The sequence below is a fragment of the Bos javanicus genome, chromosome 2 (genome assembly GCF_032452875.1).
Source record: "Bos javanicus breed banteng chromosome 2, ARS-OSU_banteng_1.0, whole genome shotgun sequence".
NCBI lineage: Eukaryota > Metazoa > Chordata > Mammalia > Artiodactyla > Bovidae > Bos > Bos javanicus.
The window spans coordinates 129,057,935-129,075,853 of NC_083869.1; the positions used below are offsets into that span (position 1 = coordinate 129,057,935).

At 46.8% G+C, this 17,919-nt stretch overlaps 1 protein-coding gene across 2 annotated transcripts; it reads right to left on the minus strand.

Moving 5' to 3' along the window:
• Positions 1 to 1,002: 1,002 nt before the first annotated feature.
• Positions 1,003 to 17,609, minus strand: ELOA (elongin A). 2 transcript variants are annotated; one of them, XM_061393390.1, is made up of 11 exons: positions 17,401 to 17,609; positions 11,241 to 11,297; positions 10,146 to 10,252; positions 8,291 to 9,476; positions 7,830 to 7,944; positions 6,662 to 6,817; positions 6,471 to 6,568; positions 5,472 to 5,652; positions 5,067 to 5,178; positions 4,340 to 4,521; positions 1,003 to 3,425 (listed from the first exon to the last, which is right to left on the minus strand). In XM_061393390.1, the coding sequence occupies exons 1-11, from the start codon at positions 17,551 to 17,553 to the stop codon at positions 3,364 to 3,366; spliced, it is 2,409 nt and encodes an 802-aa protein (XP_061249374.1). In that variant the 5' UTR covers positions 17,554 to 17,609; the 3' UTR covers positions 1,003 to 3,363. The 2 variants fall into 2 exon arrangements, with proteins under 2 accessions (XP_061249374.1, XP_061249385.1); XM_061393401.1 differs by lacking the exon at positions 17,401 to 17,609 and adding an exon at positions 16,949 to 17,079.
• Between the last annotated feature and the right edge of the window lie 310 nt (positions 17,610 to 17,919).

Consider the following 17,919-nt stretch of genomic DNA (forward strand, 5'->3'; position numbering starts at 1 on the left):
GAGATTTCACAAAGCTAGAGTGGTGGAGCCAGGATTTAAACCTGAATCTGACTTACTCCAAAGTTCATGCGTTGTCCTCCCACTGTACTGCTGCTGCTAAGTCGCTTCAGTTGTGTCCGACTCTGTGCGACCCCAGAGACGGCAGCCCACCAGGCTCCCCGGTCCCTGGGATTCTCCAGGCAAGAACACTGGAGTGGGTTGCCATTTCCTTCTCCAATGCATGAATGTGAAAAGTGAAAGTGAAGTCGCTCAGTCGTGTCCGACTCTTAGCGACCCCATGGACTGCAGCCCACCAGGCTCCTCTGTCCATGGGATTTTCCAGGCAAGAGTACTGGAGTGGGGTGCCATTCCCTTCTTTGTCCCACTGTACTAGGCATTCCCAAACCAGGCTACTCATGCCAACTCATTGAGGGAGGCCTATGAAAAAGTACCTTTTTCCAGATCATACTTCTGACCAATTCAGATTTCTGTAGTGGGGCCCAGAAATCTGTATTTTAAACAATGATTTTGGGAATTCCCTGGCAGTCCAGTGGTTGGGACTCTGCACTTTTAACTGCTAAGGAGCTGGGTTCAATCCCTGGCTAGGGAACTGAGATCCTACAAGCTATGTGGTGCAGCCAGAAAAGAAAAACACAAACTATTTGTGTTGTTATTTCATCACTGTCTCCCCTACTAGATGCTGCTGCATGAAGGCAGGGCCGTGTCTGTCTGACACAGCAACAACATAAGAATTTGCTATGAATATGCAAGTTCCCCAGCTCAGCCAAGAGTTTTTAAACTAAGTGCTCATTTGTATCTGAGTTGCCTTGCTTTGCTCATAGGGTTCTCCCCGCTGGGAGTCCCCCTTCCCCAGAACAGCTGTGCTACAATACAGACAGAAATTCATCCTTTACGGCCCAGCCCAGGGATTAAGATCTCTGCCTCCAGCCCAGGAACCAGACACTGTGACCGACTACCATTCTGACACAATAAGGGAGAACGGAAGAAAGACAACAGAATAAATATGGGTATTGTTTTTTTTTTATTTAGACATGGAATTTTCCTTTCTTTTCATATAACTTATCTAATTAAAATATTCATCTTGGTAGTTACCACAAAAAAGTAACATAGAAAATCGTATTTACATTTTGGGACCAAAATACAAATGAAGAGCAAGATAATACCTTGCTCCTTTCCCTCCCACTTCCCGGAAAGAAAGAAAAAGCCCCAAAGAAACTGTTCATTACACCAAGGATCACAATGGGTTAATTTGCAATTTGGTGATTTGTGTGTAGTGTAGCACAGAAAAAAGGAATTGCACAAGTTTTCACAAATGAGACCAAAGGTTCAACATCAACCTGTGTCTGCTCTGCAGCCATTTCAACAATCCAGGAGAGGCGGTCATTTGGAAACTCGGCTTCTCCTCTTCCCTCACCCTTCCCACCAAGTCATACCCTGATGCAGACACTCTTAGAGGGGGCGGGAGGAAGATCTGGCTCTATGTAAACGGGTGATCCAAAGATGGGGAGTGATGCTGGGGTGTGTCTTTTATTCCCTCCCTGCTCAAAGACTCCTAATGAAGGAAATTAAATCACACACAACTGAATCAAATATGGAAAACTGGTTTCAGTGGCAGAGACTTCAACACACAGGTAAAGAGACAAATTCAAGGTGTGGACACCGAGAGGAAGCTGTCCCAGGTGCTCGTGGTTTTAGAGAAGAGGCTTCCTAGTATCACATTTGGGGAGCGGGCTGGGGGACTGGTGGAATGGTAATACATATGATCAAGAGAAAGAATGCTTTTACCCAGTTCAAAAATACAGCAAATTAAAACACAGCAATACTTGCGTCCCTCAGGCACCTTGCACAGCAATGCACACTGAACAACGCAGCTTTTGCTGCACAGACTTCTTGCTGTGTTGCTCTGCAATCTTCAGAATTAGCCTGAGGTCTACAGGATGGTTAAAAACAGTGGGCTCCATACTGTGAGCTTTGAGTGACCTTGTCAAAGGGACTACCAACTGCCAAGCTCCATGGGCTGCCACACTAACCACACCCTCAATCTGCTTCTCAGATTTCTAAAGGATGGGCATCTCCAATTTATAGTATCTACTTCTACCAGGGTCATGACTAAGGGGGTTCCTACTAGGTCACTGCCCTTCAACAGCCAAGAACACTGATGCTGTCCTCCTAGTTCTAATCTTTCGTCCTATGTCAACTCCAAAGTGAGATTCTCCCTTCCAAACCTGTGGATGCCCCTGTGGCTCAAACCCTTTCCTTAAACTGGTCCTTTCCTACAAATTCTGGCTTAAAAACTCAAAGGTAGAGAGAGTTTCAAGCTGCAGAGTTCTCTACAAAACATAGCAAATTGTGCTCTTTCAATCACATGATCTTAAAGAAAGGCAAAAACAAAACCGATTTCCAACACAGCATTACTTTTTAAAACCATTCAGCGATTCACAGGGAGTAAGAGATTAAAGTGCTGGTTTTTAAGTTGCATTGGGGGCCTACAAAAAGCCCCTCCAGGTGTTTGTCTTCTGCCCCATGCCAGTGGGGAGAGGGAAAAGTCAGGGAGGAAAAGGAGCCCCAAGTTTTGAATTAGAAACTGGAAACTGTAAAAATACTGGGGTTCTGTGTCCTCAAGTTAAGCCTCAAAAGAAGTGGGACCTGGCAAAAAGAATGGTGGGGCGGGGGGAAGACTCTAGAACGTCCCTTAATAAATACTATGTGATGAGTAGGGAAGAGATGCACCTGTGCAGGACCGCAGCGTGACACTGAGACGGGTTCCCAGAGGGAGGGGGCCGCCCTGAACACGCCAGTCTCCAGGCCAGGCTCCCCTTCCAGCACAGGCAACCCGCAGCGCAGCGTGCCCCGCACAGGCTCCGGGGACACGCAGTCCTCTCTCCGGACCAGAGTCCGCTCAGGAGAGATGAACCGGGACAGGAGAAAGACTTCCACTAGGCTTCTAACAAAGAGCCCTGAAAATAAAAGGCTAAGTGTGTGGGAGAGGACCAAAACAGAACAGAACAGAAAAATTGGGGGCAGGGGGAGGTAATATAAATACAATCTGGGGGCAATATTTATTAATTAAAACTATGTCTTATAGTTTACAAAGAAGCTAATTAACAACAAAGGTACAATCGACCTTAAAATCCTCGGTGAGAGCGAAGCTTCACGTCTTCAGAACTCTGAAGTGCTCGCCAGGCAAGGAGGCAGCGGCTGCGGACACCGGCTCGGGCACACGCCCGCTGACGGCGCAGGACTCGGGGACCAAAAGCTTCCACGGAGTGAAAGGCTCTGGTCTCCTGTGGAAGTTCCATTCCCCAACCCCCACCGTCCTTGTATTCCTCCCCCCAGATTTCATTTCCAAGGTAAGTCCTCGATTTATCGTCGGGAGAACCTGTTCTTGAAAGCTTTAATTGTCTTGGCCATCATTGGGGCAATTTCTGTGAAGAGAGACAAGGCAGTTGTTTCAGATCCACAGCAGTTTGGACACCAGACACCAGTGGTTTAGGCAAACCCAAGGCCTGCTACTCTTGGCTCTACGCAGCCAGATGAACCGATGCAAGTAGCAGCCCAAAGCGAATGCTTTCCAAGCACCCGCCAGGGCCCCGACAATCACTCCCTCTAAGTCTCTCGGGCTGGCCCCTGGCTAAGTGACAGAAATGGGCTTCAATCCCTGCCAGACTCTAAAGGCCATTCTGAGCCGCAATTTAACTCTGCTTCACCAACATCCAAACCAGCAAAAAGCACCCACTCTCATACCTGTCCTGTGCAGCAACAGGTCTGAGATGAGCTAAATGCAAATACCACCTAAGAAGGACTAGCCTGCTTCTAAATGGGTTAGCCTGAGCCCAAGCAAAGCTCCCACACTCCTGCGAGCTCTGAAGTCAATACAGAATAATGCTTAAGTCAGGACACCCCTGTAGAATACTTAGGATCGTCTATGGTAATAAAGTTAGTGAGACACAAACTAGATCCAATTAGATATAAAAAATAAATACTTGGAAGCTGGGGTTATAAAACTTCAACAAAATCATTCAGCTGTTAACTCCATGTTGCTGCCTAGAGAAGCAAGTTTACATTTAAGCTGAAAAAACAAAAACAAAAACAAAAAAACAACAAGCAGAGCACCAGAATGAATATTCACTACACTCAAAATGTAAACGATGCACACAACACACATATGAACGAGGCAGAGGAAGGAGGCGCTGATGTTTAGACCGGCCACGTGCAAGGCCTCACGCATGCCGCACCTAACACACACGGGCACTGCTGGTGCCGCGCTGATGACGTTAGAGGGGCGCAGACGCTCGTGGGAACTAGCTGAGGTATCTGAGCAGAGCCCCAAGGTACTTACTCTTCACGGCTGGTTTCCTAGGATCGTAGGAAACGGTGCTGCTGACCACTGGAGCTGGGTGGGCGCCACTGGTGCTCGGGCCGTCGTAGGCCGGCTCCTCGGGGCTGGCGTTAAAGCTGTTGCTGCTGCCACTGCTGAAGGAAGCGCGGCTGCTTCCTGTGGGGTACGGCGCTGGCTTGATCCTGGAACACAGAGCAAAGGTGAAAGTCAAAAGCAGGAAAAACCGACCCTCGGCACAAACAGCCTGAAGTGGGCTGGCCTGCGGACTCGGTTCTGTGGCTATGAACAGTGGACCGGCTACCTAGATTTTGCTCATAGCTTGGAAGTGACATGGTAGTCTTTGGGATGAATGATAATCTTGACTAATGTTTCACTGTTTCGGTGTAAATCTGTATTTTGAAAATGCAAACATACTTAGATAACATAGTCATTGCAGTAACATGTTTTCTGTTTAAGCAGAGAAAGGGAAAGCCTTAGGGAATGAGTCCCAGAGGCAGGCCCTGTTCTCCATGTAATCCTGACCTCTCTGAGGGGCAGGGGTCATTATCCGGGCCACAGTGCAGCCATGGAAGCTGTGGCTCAGGGAGCTAGGGCCCAGTGGGTCAAGGTCAGCCTTCAGAACCCATTCTGGCCTCAGGCTCCCCCCTCCCCTAGACAAAATGAATCGCTTCCTGCCCTAAGGCTCTCTCCCTGAGCAGGCAGAACCACAGAGGAGCAGAGGTCTTACCTGATTTTTTCAGGCACAGCTGCTCCTCCTGTTCCAAATTTCTCCTGCCTCCTTCGAACATCACGAGGTGGCTTGGCCACAGAGTTGACAAAGGCCATTTTTGCTTGTCGGCCTGTGGATAAATGGAGGTTAATACCTGCCTTCTTGAGCTGAGATGCTATTGTTAATAATCTATGCTGTTAAGAGACAAAGGCTTTTCAAGGGCCTCCCAAGGTAGTGGATCATCGACCAGCCCTGGAAAGCTCTCTGTAGGGCAGCACGGGCAGTGGCAGCACACACACCTTCCCTCCGCCCACTTGTGCAAACGCGAGCGCTAGGGGCCAGAGGTGAGCTGAGCCCGCCACAGCCGTGACATGACCAGAGCACAGGGCTCACCCTTCTGCCAGTCCCGGCCTGCAGTCTTACCTTTGGGCTTATTGGCGTGTGCAGATCGGATGTTCTTTGTGAGGACTCGCAGCCGCTGCTCTCGTGCATCCTGAAGCCGCAGGTACATCTCCCGCCATGACTCGTACTCTTCCGGCCTTTCATCCTTGAAGTCTCGGTGACAGTGAACTTTCCATAATTGATCCGTTTCTTCAATTAATACCTAAAATCAGAACCAGGATGTCATTTACATGCACGCACTCTTGCATGCCTCTTTTCCATCCTCAATCACCCACGGTGGCCAGTTTCCTAACAATATTTTGGTCTGCACAGTAACAGTAGTAGTATTGTAAAACACCATAGTTCTAGGAAAAACCGAATCCCTGAATTAAAATATTAAGTGCAAGGCACTGCTAACTGCTGCTGGGGGCTGAGGGGCTAGGAGAGAAGACAACACCAAATTAGCTTCAGATCAGTCTTTTCCTGTGCAGGGAAGGAACTGAAGTCCAGTCCAAGCATTCCTCCAGCACCACACTGAACTGCCATGGCCAGGGGCCGCCTGAGGAGGAGATGCCACAGATCCTTTGAACCAGAGAGGGACAGCTCACGAAATCAAATGAGTGTCTCTGGCCTTAGGAGGACTGGGGGATAGATCTGTTTGCCTCTAGAAGACACTCAGTCAATCTTCCATATTGACACTCAGGTGTCTGGTGAACAAAGCTCAATCCCTGCCTTGGATCCCATGGGCTGTGCTTCTAGAATTTTCCCTTGACTTCTGAATCTAGGAAAGTGCAAGGGACGTGTGGGAAGTGGTCCACCTCTCCCCGCTCCCACCTTTTAATCCCACCTTGATTCTAGCCTAAGAGGCCTACTTAAGATGCTAGGGGCAGGGGCTAACACTGGTATTTAAAGGCCCATAGGCAAACCCAGAACAGCGCCCTGACTGCTGCCTGCCCATCACTGTGGCGAATCAGAGACAAACCTAGTTTTTCAGACACAAGCCAGCAAACTGCCCTCCTGCCACCCAAGCAGGACACTCACGTGATTGTACTCTTCTATTCGATACAACTGATCAGGTGTGCACCTCTCCAAAACAGGTTCAAGGACAGAATATGGGACGCCTCCCACTTCAAAGATCGCTGCAGAGGATCGAGAGTAAAAGGGACTGAGTAGCGGTCAAGTCACCCAGTGACCCAACGTGCCAGGGAGCAGAAGAGAAGCACGTGACTTACAGTCGATGTTGTTTTTAAGCACCCGGATGCACTGCTCGTGCAAGGTCATCATTTTGGGGAGATAGGCACACTTGGAACCAGAATAGACCTGCATCTTAGAATTCATTCTTCTTCCGGTGAATCCAGCTTCTTCCTCTTCCTGGGGTGAGGAGAGTGCTGCAAGACAAGAAAAACAGGAATGTAAGTTATAAAAGGCACTAAGCTGGGCCTCCCTACTGGTCCAGTGGTTAAGACTCTGAGCTGCCAATGCAGGGGGCGCAGGTTCAACCCCTGGTGGGGGAACTAAGACCTCACAGGCCATGTGCTGCCATCAAAAGATTTTTAAAAAATTTTTAAAAAGGCACTGGCTCTTCAATGAAAACTCTCCTTCCACCCCATTCTTCAGCCTCTCAGTTCCCTTTCTGAGGCAACCAATGCCTCTGAGAAAGCAAAAGAATTAGACAGTTTCTTATGTCCTTCCAGAAAGTCTATGCAGAAACAAGCTAATATTTTATTCCTTTTAATCAATAACATACTATCATTTTGTCATTTACTGAATTTTAGAAATCACCTCAATACATAGATTTTTCCACTTAAAAAAAAAAAAAGTGGCACAGGATGCGATGGTGTGGATGAGCCATGATCCATCTGTGAGCCTCTTACTAAGGAACACCTGCTGCTTCTGCTGCTGCTGCTAAGTCGCTTCAGTCGTGTCCGACTCTGTGTGACCCCATAGACAAAGGAACACCTATGTAGTGTCTAATTCTTTTGCTATTAAAACTAACCTTAAAAAAAAAAAAAAAAAACCAGAAAAAACCTAGACCTTTTTTTAAGCTCCTGTGCAATGTACAGACCAGAAGGCTGCTAGTAATAGCAGCTGCTAAGATTTAATGAACACTTACTCTGTGTAAAAACCCAGAGCTCAGAGCTTTACGAGCATTATCACTTTCAATCTACCTCATAGGCAGACACCACTATTTCATCCATTTACAGAGTATGAAACTGAAGCCCAAGAAAATTAAGTTATTGCCCAAGATCATATAACTTGGAGTAGAGGCCAGACCTGGGATTCAAACCTAAGCCATCAAACTCTAGAACCTGCACTCTTAGAAAATGCACCATTCATGATGTCAGATCATAAATTTTTTAAATCACTTTTTCCTTAAAAAAAAAAAGACAAGCAAATTACCTTTTCGCTTTGGTTGGAAAGATGACATCAATTCAGGGGAAGGAAGTGGACGGTAATTGGCCTGGATCACAGGTAATGGGAGGTCAGGTAATACTGGCAACACATCGCTGGGGACCTGCAGAGAAGAGACCAGTGACTGGAGAGCCCCTTTCTACCAGCACAGCTCCTTCCCACAGTCGATGCCCAGCGGTGCTGATGTAGCAGTAACTTCACAGGCAGCCTGGAGGACAGGCAGCAGCCATGCCTGATACCACCTAAGTCAGGAGACACACAGATGGGCCCAGCGCGATGGAATGCCTCAGAAAAAGTTTTCTCGGGTTCTACCGACCCTGGTGGCCAGAGAGGCCAGGAGGAAATTATTTCAGACTGAAATTCAGCAAGTCACGGAAAAGCCAGCCAAGCAAATCAGCAGTGGGGTTGCAGGCCCAGGTGCTCTGGGTGGAAGGGGCCGCAGGGGTTACCTTTTTCAGCTTGGCTGAGTCGGCTCCAACTGGCGGAAGCTTCTCAGGCTTGTTTTCATTCACCTTAGGTAATTTGTGAACTGAGTCCAAGTTTTTACTAGTGCTTTTTGAATCATTTTTTTTAAGTCCTTTTTCTCCGGGAGTCGTGGTTGAAGTTTTCACAATCTTTTTCTTTTTCTTCCGGGGCTGGTCATAGCTGAGGTATGACTCAAAAGACATGGTGGGTTTCTCGAATTCATCATCCGAATCTGCCTCCTCACCTTTAGGGAAGGAAGCCACCGACTTTCTATCTGAATGTGAAAGTTTGACTTTCCCTTCTTGAGTCTTCAGGTTGTTAGAAACCTTCTCTTTTGCCTTGGGCAACAGGTCTCCTGCCCCCTTGCCCATGTCTGAGTTTTCTAGACTGTGCTTATTTTTGTCTGATTTGGTTTTCTCGGAGTCTCTAGGTTTGGGCTTTTTAAGGTGGTTGTCTGAAGCCACCTCCAAGGGGGGTAAGACCTTCTTCTTGGCGCTGCCCTCCTTCTCCTTCTCTTTCCTGACACCAGAGGGCGGTTTCTCCTTTGTGCTGTCCCCAGAGGTCGGCCTCCGGTTTTCCTCTTTGGAGACGACCTTGTGTGACTTTTCTTTGATCAGAGAAGACTTCTCGTCTCCTCTGGCATCTGCCGGACGTTTTTCTTTATGGGAAGATCTGTGCTCCTTGCTCTGACTCGTGCTTTCTCTCCCCTGGGCTTCCCCCAGGTGTCGCTCTTGACTGACCCCCAGTCTGTCCTGAAAGGTGTTACTATGGCCTTTGCCAGGCTTCTGGTGGGGAACAAAGGGCTCATGGTCCTCCTCCAGGGGTCTGTAATGGTCCAAAGACATGTGATGAGGGCTGGTGGATGGTGGAGGGGACTGAACATGGCCGTAATCGGAAGACTCATGGTCTGAAGAGTAAACTGGAGAAGCTCTGTGGTACCTCTTTCTTTCATCTCTCCTCCCATGACTGTGAGATACTTTGTGAGGCCGCTCGAGCTCTGGGAGTTTTCTGTGCTTTTTCTGTCTATTATCAGGACTGCATGACTGGCTGCTAGAGGCTTTCCAGCTTTCTGGGTAGTCCCCCTCTATCTCTGCCTCCTCCCTCAGGGCATCCCTGGGGCGCTTCCGAGAACTGCTCTTCTCAAAGTTCTGTTCCTCAGGCTCTGTGGTTCTAAAACAAAAGGAAAAAACCGAGAAAAAGTTCAGGGTAATCCTTGATCACAGGACAAAGTCACAGAACCTGAACACAACAAAAGATGGAAGAGTTTACATAGTTAGAAACATGGGCTTGGGAAGAAGGTTCTGCTCAAAGATACTCAACTAGGTTTTAAAACTGGGAAAACTCAAATATTCCATAAATGGAACATGATGAGTTTAACTACAGGCTACAAAGAAGATCAAGTATCTTGTGTACGTGAAAAAAGCTTTTCAACACAGGGAAATATTGGATTTGTTACATTAAAAAGGGGCAGTAATTTATGTCAGTTTATTCACAACTGTATAAAAATGACTTTTAAGACCAGCTTAGAAAGAAACATTCCAAAATGTCAATAATGCTGATCTCTGGAGGGTACAATTTAGAAATTTTTATTCTTTCGAGTTCCCTGGTGGCCTAGTGGTGAGGATTCTGGGCTTTCACTACTGTGGCCCAAGGTTCAATCCCTGGTCAGGGAACTGAGATCCCATAAGCCATGAGGCAATACCAAAAAGAGAAATTTATTCTTCTACTTTTTAAATATTTTATAATATTCTTTAATGATCATGGCTTATTTTTTATAATTGAGGCAGAATAAACATTTTAAATAAGAAGGCAGAGAAGGAATAAGAGAACTTTTCCTACCGTTCTACAGGAACCAGCTTCTTCCACTGGGCCACCAGGTCCCTGGCAAAGTTTCCGACGTGCTCGTGTTTTCGCAAGCTGTTTACCGTTTTCCCAACTCCAGTCTCCTACAAAGTTGACAAAGGAATCGTTAGAAGGTTGTGGAACTAGGCTCATAATTTTCTAAAGAAATAAAGCCTCCTGCGTTCCAACAAATCAATACTTCATCCAAAAACATACAAGTCTGAGTACAAAGTTAGTTTGTGTCAGTGAGCCAAACCTCTAACGACGCACAGTGGCAAAGCATACCAAATTGAGAAGAGGAAAACACTAAATTAGAACACCTCTGGAGGGACTGCCCTGCTAGTCCGGCGGTTAAGAATCAGCCTGCTGGTGCAAGGAGCACAGGCTCAATTCCTGGTCCCAAAGATTCCACATGCCTCGCGGTGACTCAGCCCATGTGTCACAACTCCTGAAGCCCACTCGCCCTAGAGTCTGTGCGCCACAACAAGAAAAGCCACTGCGATGAGAAGCCTGCTCGTGGCAACTAAAAACGCCTGTGCACAGCAATAAAAACCCAGAACGGCAAAAATACAGTAAAAAAAAAAAAAAAAAAAAAACAAGCCCATGGTTTATAAGACATAAAACACTTCTAGAACTTTAAAAATAATAACAAGAGTGATTATGGCAGGTGTCAGATCCTGACCTAAGAGTATTGCATCTGGTGTCTGAGTTAATACTTTTTTTTGGCCACACTGTGTGACTTGTGGAAACTTAATTCCCCAAACCAGGGATTGAACCCAGGCCCATGGCAGTGGAAGCACAGAGTTCTAACCACTGATCCACCAAGGAACTCCCTGAATTAATGCTTTAGAACGGTTTCATCACCCTAAAAGGAAACCCAGTTCCTCCCACCCCTGGTAATCACTAATCTACTTTCTGTCTGTGGATCTGCCTACTCTAGACATTTCATATCAATAAAACCACACAATATGTGACCTTGTGTCTGGTTTCCTTCACTTCTAGAGCCCATGGTCTTAACCTTACTGTATAATCTCTCCGATTGCAAAGGAGATGGATACAGTTGTATAATACATAAAATTACACAGCTCTTACCGCAAGAATGTCTACTGTAATGGGCAGGGCGGAGAGTTTCTTCAAATATTTCAATAGCTGCAGAGAGAAATTAAATACACATTAATTTTTATAAAATCATAATCATTCCCTGAACAAATATCAAAGAATAATATCTAATGGCAAAGTGCTTACCCTGTGTTATACAATATTAAGTCTGGTTATTATCCTATTTACAAGAGCGAAAACAGACTCAATAAAGTTAAGTTACTTGTCCCAGGATGCATGTACGGCAAGATGCACTCAGCTCTGTGGCTTTAGATTCCGTGCTTTCAACCACTATGCAACACCAAGGGAAGACCTATCAGTTCTAGTAAAAGTCATCAACAACTACCGCTCTGCCCCAGTTAGAATTTCTGAGAAAGGTGCCGAATGTAGGAAATTACTCATGGAGGAAAGTAAAAAGAAGAGGTCTCTACCGGAAAAGGGAATCACATTTCCAGAGAAAGTGTGTTTAACAGAATTGGGGTTTTTGTTTGTTTGCTTTTTGATGTTAAGTGGGAAGCCAAGACCAATTTCAAGTTGCTAGAATAGGCACTTTGCATTGCAAATGGTGAACGAAAATGTCTGGGTAGACTGGAGAAGCAATCTGGGTCTGGCCACATTTCTTTTCTATAGTATAGTCTCTTGAACTTGATCAAAATCAGGATAGCAGAGCTGTTAAGATAGAGTCTCAGTCAAAGACAGGCTTCAGTGTGCCCCTGCCACTTTCTTGTGGGGTGATCTTGTGCAAGTCACTAACTTCTCTGAGCCCCAGTTACTTCATCTGCAAAACAGAACTGAATCCTGTCTCTACTTCACAGGTTGTGAGGATTCAAACCATGTCTGTAGCCCTAGTGCCTGGAATGCTATACAAGCTCAATAAGTGCTTATTAATCATTTCATTCATCAACTGACCATTTGTTAAACAGCTACCCATAATCTTCTACCAGATATTCTCAGCCAGTTCCTACTTGCTCCACTTCTAACCAAAGTCATGACTGCTATGCCATTCTCTAGGAAAGGTTTATGTATATACAAATAAATTTACATTCTGCTGCTGCTGCTGCTAAGTCACTTCAGTCGTGTCTGACTCTGTGCGACCCCAGAGACGGCAGCCCACCAGGCTCCCCCGTCCCTGGGATTCTCCAGGCAAGAACACCGGAGTGGGTTGCCATTTCCTTCTCCAATGCGTGACACTGAAAAGTGAAAGTGAAGTCCCTCAGTCGTGTCCAACTCTTAGCGACCCCATGGACGGCAGCCCACCAGGCTCCTCCGCCCATGGGATTTTCCAGGCAAGAGTACTGGAGTGGGGTGCCATTGCCTTCTCCAAATTTACATTCAAGGAGTGCCAAAAAGTACAGTTTGTTCAAAACAGATTAACTATGACTGCCTTTATATTTAAATGTCTGATAACAGGATCTGTTCTTTTTACATGTGTAGCCCAGGCTATACTTAGTATGCCATATTACTACCAGGTGGAGTAGCAAGTATGTTTTTCTGGTCATTCTACTTCAATAATTACTGAACACGGTCGCTAGGCAGAGCAACTGGATCACATGTGATCATCTTGTTTGACTGGGAACAACTGAGAAGCCAAGTAGTGTATCTATGGAAAACTATGCTCCACTTCCAATTCAATCACCACCATCATCCAACTCAGGACACAGTATATGTGTGTTTCTTGTCACCCAAGTGATGGGTGCAAAGATTCCTGCCAAATCCTCTTCTTAAAAAGGAAAATTTAGACTATCTGAAAAGATAAAAAACAGATTGTCTCCTCTAACACCATTCTCTGGAAGGCATTTATATATTGAATACTATTTATTGTGCATTGGCTACTACGTTAAGCTCTTACACCTGTTAGCTCATTTCATTCTCGTTAACCAACTCTATAAAATGGATTTTATGTTCCCCATTTTACAAATACTGAAATTGAGCTCAGTGAGATTAAGGTAACTTGCCTAACAAGCAAGTCAGTCAAGTGTGTTTAACACAGCAGGCTCTGGGTTGGTAAAATGTTACAGAAAAACCCCTTTGGCCAACTTAATACTACAAAGCCACATAAAAAAAAAAAAAAAAAAAAAAACAACAACAACAACAACAAAACACTGTCCTTAGAAGAGAGGAAATGAAAATGTTCCTCTTAGAACACGTGACACAAAGCAGAAGAGTCCCTCCTTAGTGTCACAATGTCAGACAGTTTAGAATCTGCAGAGGAAAAGTCACTACCAGGACCTCTATAAAGGCCACATATAAGATAGGGCTAGAAGTCACTGATGGTGTGTCATCTTGAAGCCTAGCACTAACTTGAAGTGTAAACCCTGTCTTTCTGCTTCATTTTGGGTTAGAAGGGGCAACTTCAAAGCAGACAAAACTAAAACCCAGGAGATATTCAAACCAATTTAGCCATAGCCAAGAGAAACACGGCTTCAGAGCCTCTCTATTTTCAATGAGATTCAAAGAAGAACAAAGCACTAAAAAGGTAAAGCTCTTTTGGCATCCTCAAATCAGATCAGTTGCTCAGTCATGTCTGACTCTTTGCAACCCCATGAATCACAGCACGCCAGGCCTCCCTGTCCATCACCAACTCCCGGAGTTCACTCAGACTCACGTCCATTGAGTCAGTGATGCCATCCAGCCATCTCATCCTCTGTTGTCCCCTTCTCCTCTTGTCCCCAATCCCTCCCAGCATCAGAGTCTTTTTCAATGAGTCAACTCTTCGAATGAGGTGGCCAAAGTACTGGAGTTTCAGCTTCAGCATCATTCCTTCCAAAGAAATCCCATGGCTGATCTCCTTCAGAATGGACTGGTTGGATCTCCTTGCAGTCCAAGGGACTCTCAAGAGTCTTCTCCAACACCACAGTTCAAAAGCATCAATTCTTCGGCGCTCAGCCTTCTTCACAGTCCAACTCTCACATCCATACATGACCACTGGAAAAACCATAGCCTTGACGAGACGGACCTTTGTTGGCAAAGTAATGTCTTTGCTTTTGAATATGCTGTCTAGGTTGGTCATAACTTTCCTTCCAAGGAGTAAACGTCTTTTAATTTCATGGCTGCAATCACCATCTGCAGTGATTTTGGAGCCCCCAAAAATAAAGTCTGACACTGTTTCCCCATCTATTTCCCATGAAGTGATGGGACCGGATGCCATGATCTTCGTTTTCTGAATGTTGAGCTTTAAGCCAACTTTTTCACTCTCCACTTTCACTTTCATCAAGAGGCTTTTGAGTTCCTCTTCACTTTCTGCCATAAGGGTGGTGTTATCTGCATATCTGAGGTTATTGATATTTCTCCTGGCAATCTTAATTCCAGCTTGTGTTTCTTCCAGTTGAGCATTTCTCATGATGTACTCTGCATATAAGTTAAATAAACAGGGTGACAATATACAGCCTTGACGAACTCCTTTTCCTATTTGGAACCAGTCTGTTGTTCCATGTCCAGTTCTAACTGTTGCTTCCTGACCTGCATACAGGTTTCTTAAGAGGCAGATCAGGTGGTCTGGTATTCCCATCTCTTTCAGAATTTTCCACAGTTTATTGTGATCCACACAAAGGCTTTGGCATAGTCAATAAAGCAGAAATAGATGTTTTTCTGGAACTCTCTTGCTTTTTCCATGATCCAGCGGATGTTGGCATTTGATCTCTGGTTCCTCTGCCTTTTCTAAAACCAGCTTCAGGTAGGTGGAAACTTGCTGTTACCAAACTGAGGGACCAGTAGTAGTTTGCAAGAACTGTTAACAAGTCATTGAGAAATGGAAAACATTTGCACAGTCCATGCTTAAGAATCTCAGTTGTCCTTTGCACACTACTTCATCCCAAAGAGCCAAAGATGTTCATAGTGTTGACCCCTTGTTCTCCACTTGCCTTCAAACTGTGTTCCTGGTAGTTTCCATGTTCAAACGATAACATGTGACAAGTAACTTGACCAGCCATGAAAACTGTTTCCACTTAAATAGTAGGAACCAAGTGACCCTGGTTTGCCTCATACATTTCCCCCCAAGTAAGCTAGATTATACATGGGCTTAAAGTGAAAACAGAGTTATAGTTAAACATCTGTATGTTTAACACTGGAAAATCCATGCACAGAGGTGTACGATCAACCCTTTGGCTAATAATGGTTTGAAATCAAGATTTAGTTTCAAATTTCAATACTGCTATATAATCATCTTGCAATTTCAAGAACAACCTGTGGGAGCTTGTTGGGTTAACAGAAGGTTGAGAAGGCCGGGGTGCCAGCTTGCAGTTTTCCCTCTGCATTAGCTCATTTGTGAATGCCAACTATTGTGCCCTTTGCAAAAATGATCTTCATAATGCAAAGTCAGAAGTTTAGGGTGACTGTCTGTGCCCAAATACTCACAATCACTCCTAGCTGGAATAGGTTGAGAAGTCAAACAAACCTTTTTTTACTTTTAAATTTCATGCACATCAACAACTAGAAAAGCTACTTCAAAATTCAAGCTCTAGTGGGGAAATGGCTACATATACTACATGGTGCTTTTTTTTTTCTTTTTTTAAACCCAATGGAAGATGAAACTGGGGAGATAAGGGGATTTACATAATGTTGTTTTAAGGTTTTAAAGTCAGTAGCAAACCTACAGTGTCCGGGAAAACAAGCTAGTACTCAGAAATAATGACCATTGATTAGAAGCCCACAAAGGGTTATTGTAAAAAGAAACTTGTAAATATGCCTGTCCACTAGGTATTGAAGCCAGGATAGAAAATATAACACAAAACAAGTGAAAGCATTTCAGTTTTCACAGACTTAAAGCTCAAATGTCGTCCTGAAGTTGATCTTTGAGCTAGATATGCATGAGAAGCAAGTGCTCTGATAATGAGATATAGCCTTTAGAAACAGAAAAAAACCTCACCTATGACAGAGAGCAAGGTGAAGAGAAAGGGATCCATCAAGAAAAACTGTAAAGAGTGGAGATTAACATCTACTGAGCACTTCCGCCTTTTAGTGCTGTCCTAGAAGAAGCAGGTGAGGAAACTGGCTTAGCAAGGAACACCCCCCCGCCCCCACCCCCGCAATGTCCATGGCTAGCAAATAAATTAGAACTCAAATCTCCTCACCATTTTATCTCTAATGACTCCCTGGATTATTTCCTCTTTAAAAGGCACTCTGGGATTTACAGATCCAACTCTTAAGGACTGTACATAGCAGCTATAATGCTGACAGAAATGTCAAGCACCTTGAGTGTTTTTATCACTGTATTTCAATAATTAAAAAACCACTAACATCCACCGGACCCTCTCCCAGTCACTGAGAAGCTGAATGGAAGAAAAGTCGGAGGAAAAAAAAACCCCAAAAAACATGCATTTAACTTATGAAGACAGTTAAGGAGGGGGAACAAAACTCGCCGAGCACAATTAAAAATGGTTGCCCATCAATCGCAGCTGCCAGAAACGGTAGCCCTTACCTTTCCAGCAATGCCAGAAGAAAAATCTAGCTGCAACCTCTAACCCTGTTTCTCCCCTCCTCTTCCAATTACAACCTAAGTTTTTAGTTAGGGTGACATGAGGTTTATTTTTGCTTTGAAAGAGATTTACTGAGAAAGCAAAAAAAGAGTCCACGTTCTAATTATCAAGGCGGAAAGGAATTAAAAAACGTCTTAAGGACGCAGGGACCACACACCGAGCCTAGGTTCCATCAGGCGCATGCAGAGAACACCCCCCCACCCCCCGCCCCCCGCGCCGCTACCCTACCCTCTTCTCTCCAACAAACATCAAAAAGACGGGAAGAAATCAGGGGACGGATCGCGCAGGGCGAGTAGCTGAGCGGGCAGGAGTTAACTCCGGGCGGGGAGCTCTCCCGACAGGAAAACAGCTGGCCCGGGACGCCCGGGGGAGGACTCCGCGAGCCCCGCCGGCACGCGGCGTCCGCGCGGAGCGCGCCCCGGCCCCGCCGCAGCCCGCGGGCGCCCGGGGCCGGCAGAAGCCGAGGCCCCGGCCCGTCGAGGCCGGCCGCCCTGCGGGCCCCACCGCATGGGCAGCGGCCGGACGGCCACGAAGTTCCCCGCCGCAGGCCGCAGCCCGGCGGGGACCGCGCCGCGGGTCCGAGCCCACCACGGCCGCGCCCGGGCCCGCGACCGTTACCGGGCCGCGCCGCGCCCAACGCCCGCCCCACGCCGCACCCGCCCGGCCGCCAGCTCGCTCACCTTCTTCGGGTCTGCGTTCGTGGCCAGGCGCGCCTGCAGCTTCTCCACAACTTGCAGCGCCGACTCCGCCGCCATCGCTGTCACTGGCGCGGCCTCCTCGCCGGAACTGGGCTCGCGTCGCGTCCTCGGGCTGCGGCTCCGCCCTCCGTGCATCCCCGACGGAGACGGAAGCAAGACCGGTCCCTTCCGGGCCTCGGCGAAGTCGGGGGGCGGGGAGGGCGGGGTGCGTCGGGGCCGCCGCTCGGCCGCAGGCCCCGCCCCCGCGGCCGGGAACCCGGGTCCGCTGAGCGCACCCGGGCGGCCGAGCGCTCCAGAAGCCGGGGAGTCGCTTAGTCTCGGCGCGCCGGGTGCTCCGCACTGGTCGCCGCTGGGCAGCCCCGCTTCTGGTCCTCGGGGGCGCGGAGCCAAGGCCCGAAAAGACCACGCTCCGATGTCCAGCCGAGGCGGAATGTAGATCGCAGCGCCGGACCCTGGTTTTATAAATCCGGGCCGGTCCCTTGCGCTGTTAGCCACGCCCTA